Source organism: Entamoeba dispar, genomic scaffold (genome assembly GCF_000209125.1).
Source record: "Entamoeba dispar SAW760 scf_1105229460431 genomic scaffold, whole genome shotgun sequence".
Classification (NCBI taxonomy): Eukaryota; Evosea; order Mastigamoebida; family Endamoebidae; genus Entamoeba; species Entamoeba dispar.
Window position 1 is genome coordinate 18,919 of NW_001854189.1, and position 4,666 is coordinate 23,584.

The following is a 4,666-nucleotide window of genomic DNA, read 5'->3' on the forward strand; positions in this document are numbered from 1 at the left end:
ACAAAAAAATTCAAGAACTTTTTAAGAAATTTTCAAAATGCAAGCAAATCTTCCCTCACAACAAATTCAACCTGATCAGTTTTGGTATTTAATTGATGCTCATTTTAAAGAAAATGGTTTAGTAAAACAACAATTGTCATCATATAATAATTTCATTAAAAAGGTAAGGGATGTTATTACAAGTGATACTACGAAAATTGAAATAAGTAATGCAGAAGTTTTAGGGATAAGTGCCAATGATGAAGAAGAACATACAATTGTATTAACAGATCCAATTTTCCATTTTCCAAAAGTTTCTACTGGTTCTAAGGCAAGTGCTTCTTTATTCCCTCATGAAGCTAGATTAAGAAGTTTAACATATGCTTGTCAACTTGAAGTAAAAGCTAAAGACACAATAAGAAAAAATGGAACAGAAGAAATTACAACTGTACCTAAAATTGATATAGCAAGTATTCCATCTATGTTAAAATCTGATGTTTGTAGATTAAAAAGATGTGTAACACAACCATCTATGATTAGTAAAGATGAATGTTCATTTGAGCAAGGTGGATATTTTATTATTAAGGGAAGTGAAAAAGTAGTTATTGCACAAGAAAAAATGGCACCAAACACAGTTTTAGTTTTTGAAGGGAGTGATCAATTAAAATATCCATATGAAGGAAATATTAATAGTTTAGCATCTAATGACGAAGTTAGAACACATAAAATTCGAATGGATTATCCAAAATTAGATAAATCAAGACTTAAAATTAAAGTACCTGTTTTAACTCTTAGTCGTATGGATTGTGATGTTCCAGTTGTATTACTTTTTGTTGCATTAGGATATGAAAATGATCAAAAAATAGTAGAGGCTATTTGTTTTGATGAAAATGATAATGAAATGTATAATATTGTTACTACTGCTATTCAAGCAAATGAATGTACAACTACAGAAGATGCAAGAAGATGGCTTGGAGAACATTCAAAGAAAACAAATAAAGAAGGAGTAATTGAAATTGTATCAGAAAATATACAAAAGTTACAAAGAGATGGAACAGAAAAATTAAAAAAAGATTTACTTCCACATATTGGAACAGATAATTTTGAATCAAAGGCACAATTTTTAGGATATATGACAAATCACTTCTTATCAGTTTATACAGGAAAAAGAAATGGAGATGATAGAGATCATTTAGCAAGAAAAAGAATGTTAATGACGGGAGGATTAATGATGGAATTATTTAAGAATTCATTAAAACGTATGATGAAAACAGCAAGGGCTCAATTACAAAAACAATTATCAAGTAATAAAACATTAGAATATGCTAAACCACTTTCATTTCCAACAATTACATCAGATTTTACAAAAGCATTAGGAACAGGAAATTGGCCACAACCAGGAGGAAAAGAATCAAGACATGGGGTAGCACAAGTATTAAGCAGATTAACATTTACATCAGCATTGGCATATTTAAGAAAAATTTCATCACCAGTTGAAGGAAAAAGAAAAACACAAAAACCAAGACAATTACATAATACACAATGGGGATATATTTGTCCAGCTGAAACACCAGAGGGAGAGTCATGTGGGTTAGTTAAAATGTTATCATTAATGGCACAAATTACTGTTGCTTTACAAGATGAACAAGTTGATGAAATTAAAGAAGCATTAGACTGTCAATACGTTTGTAATATTAATGATTGCACTGGAGAAAAAATGAATAATATTACTAAAGTCTTTTTAAATGGAGTATGGTTAAAATGTTCTGAACAACCACAAAAATTATTAGAAGAATTAAAGAATTATAGAAAGAATAGTACAAAAGGAAAAGTAAAAAAAGTAATGTCTATGGTTCTTGATCAACTTCATAAAGAATTACGTATTTATACTGATGCAGGTAGATGTACAAGACCATTATTTACAGTAAGTAACAATAATGGACATTATACATTAAATTTAAAACAAAGTCAAATTACAGAGTTATGTAGTAGATTAGATAATGAAAGTAACGGAACAGAAAAAACAAAGTTTTGGAATAATTTCTTATCAAAAGGAATTATTGAATATGTAGATGCTGATGAAGAAGAAATGTCTATGATTGCTATGTTCCCATCAGATTTAGATAATACAGAAGGAGGTTCAAGTAAAAATTATACTCATTGCGAAATTCATCCAGCATTAGTTATGGGAGTATTAGGTTCTATTATTCCATTCCCTGATCATAATCAATCTCCTAGAAATACATATCAATGTGCTATGGGTAAACAAGCAATTGGAGTATACGCATCAAATTATCAATTAAGATTAGATTCATTAGGACATGTCCTTTTTTATCCACAAAAACCATTGGTATCAACAAGAGCAGCTGAATATGTCAAATTTGGACATATTCCAGCAGGAATTAATGCTATTGTTGCTGTTTGTTGTTATTCAGGTTATAATCAAGAAGATAGTGTTATGATGAACCAAGGGTCAATTGATAGAGGATTGTTCAGATCAATGGCATTTAAAACATTTAGTGAAGACGCTAAAAAATCAGAAACAACGGAATTAATGTTCTTTAAACCAAGTGAAAATAATTCAGAAATTACTGAAGACATTAGTAAATATGAAAAAGTTGATGTTGATGGTATTTTAGCACCAGGAACTAAAGTTAAACCGGATGATATTTTGGTTGCTGGATTTTATGAAAATAAAAATAAAACATTAAAAGATTGTTCATTAAGATATAAACCAAGAGAAAATGGAGTTGTTGATCAAGTTGTTGTTACAAATGCACAATCAGGAACAAAATATATTAGAGTTAAAATGAGAAGTATAAGAATTCCACAAATTGGAGATAAATTCTCTTCAAGACATGGACAAAAAGGAACAGTTGGTATGACCTATAGACAAGAAGATATGCCATTTACTATTGAAGGAATTTCACCAGACATTATTATGAATCCTCATGCTATTCCATCTCGTATGACAGTTGGACAATTAGTAGAATGTTTACTTGGAAAAGTAGGTGCATTAGTAGGAGATGTACAAAGTGGTACACCATTCCAAAAAGATATAACAGTTGATAAAATTGGAGAAAGACTACATAAATTAAAGTATCAAAGAAGAGGATATGAGGCATTATTTAGTGGACATACTGGTAGAAAATTAGATAGTCTTGTTTATATTGGACCAACATATTATCAACGATTAAAACATCTTGTAGATGATAAAGTTCATGGAAGAGCAACTGGACCATATGCTACACTAACAAGACAACCACTAGAAGGAAGATCTAGAGATGGTGGATTACGTTTAGGGGAGATGGAGAGAGATTGTATGATTTCACATGGTGTTAGTTCTTTATTAAAAGAAAGATTATTCCTTGCATCTGATAAGTATCAAATTTACGTTTGTGACAAATGTCATATGCCAGCAGTCGCAAACCATAAAGCATGTACATTCCAATGTTCTTGTTGTAAAGATAAAACTCATATTTCAAAAGTTGATATTCCATATGCCTGCAAATTATTATTCCAAGAATTAATGTCAATGGCAGTTTGTCCTAGAATTTATACTGAAGTTTAATTAAATTTTCTTTCTTTTTAATTGTTTTAAAGAGACTAAATATTATTACATTCACTAATTTATATTTTATAACCAAATTATATTTATTATAATATTTCTCTTTTTATCTTTTGTATTATCTTTTATTATTAATAAGTTATTAAATGAATATTTCATTTCTATTTTTAATTCTTTCATTTCTATTTATATTTTGTTATTTATTTTAAAATTAAATTAATTTGAAACTTTAATTATGAAATTTAAATAATAATATGAAAAAAAAATAAATCAAAAGACAAAATGAACAAAATAATAATAGTGAATTGAAATAGTTTTATTATTGATAAATTGATTAAAATAGTATTCATATTAATTTATGTATTAAATATCATTATGTAATAATAATATCATTTCATTCATTATTAGAATTAAACAAATATGATATAATATAATATAAAAATAATATCATAAATAATTAATAAAAAGAAATAATTAAAATAATAATGAATCAAGAATTTAATATGAAATAAAAGAAACGATAATATATTATAGTGAGAGTGAAATGATGATAATATTATCAATAAAAATGTTAGATGATATTTAGAATATAAATCAATATTAAATCAACAGAAATAAAATATAATAAAGATAAAAAGAAAATAAAGAAGAAATGAATAAGAAATGAAAATAAGAAGTAAAATGAATAAAATAGAAAATGATATTAATTAATTGAAAATATCAATAAAATTTAATTTAATGATAAATAATGTAAATAAAATAATAAACATGAATTAAAATAACAAATCAAATCAAATAAATAATAAAATTAATACAAATAAATAAGATAATAGAATAATGAAATTCAATAATAATTCATCACTCAATAAATATAAATTACTTATAAATAAAATTGGTATTATAAACTAACTTTAATAATTATTTTCCTAATATTTAATCATTTCATATTCATAATAATAATCAAACATTTAGAGATAAAGAATAATTAAAAACCAATATGGTATAAAGTAAATTATTCAACAAACTTAAAAGAGAATATATAAATAATATAAATATATAAAATTTAGATTATTAGATATAAGTAGATACAGAGATATTACCATATAAACTAATACAATT

At 25.8% G+C, this 4,666-nt stretch overlaps 1 protein-coding gene across 1 annotated transcript, besides 8 other annotated features; it reads left to right on the forward strand.

The window, feature by feature from the left end:
* Positions 1-37: 37 nt before the first annotated feature.
* On the forward strand, positions 38-3,550 carry EDI_248550 (DNA-directed RNA polymerase II subunit RPB2, putative; the record flags this gene model as incomplete). The annotated part of the gene is made up of 1 exon (XM_001737173.1): positions 38-3,550. One exon carries the CDS (start codon positions 38-40, stop codon positions 3,548-3,550), a length of 3,513 nt encoding a protein of 1,170 aa, XP_001737225.1.
* Positions 3,551-3,627: 77 nt separating this feature from the next.
* Positions 3,628-3,754: a microsatellite.
* Positions 3,755-3,818: a sequence feature (AT_rich).
* A 90-nt stretch (positions 3,819-3,908) lies between these two features.
* Positions 3,909-4,082: a microsatellite.
* Positions 3,973-4,151: a microsatellite.
* A 19-nt stretch (positions 4,152-4,170) lies between these two features.
* Positions 4,171-4,343: a microsatellite.
* Positions 4,264-4,384: a microsatellite.
* A 27-nt stretch (positions 4,385-4,411) lies between these two features.
* Positions 4,412-4,508: a sequence feature (AT_rich).
* A 73-nt stretch (positions 4,509-4,581) lies between these two features.
* Positions 4,582-4,621: a sequence feature (AT_rich).
* Positions 4,622-4,666: the final 45 nt, after the last annotated feature.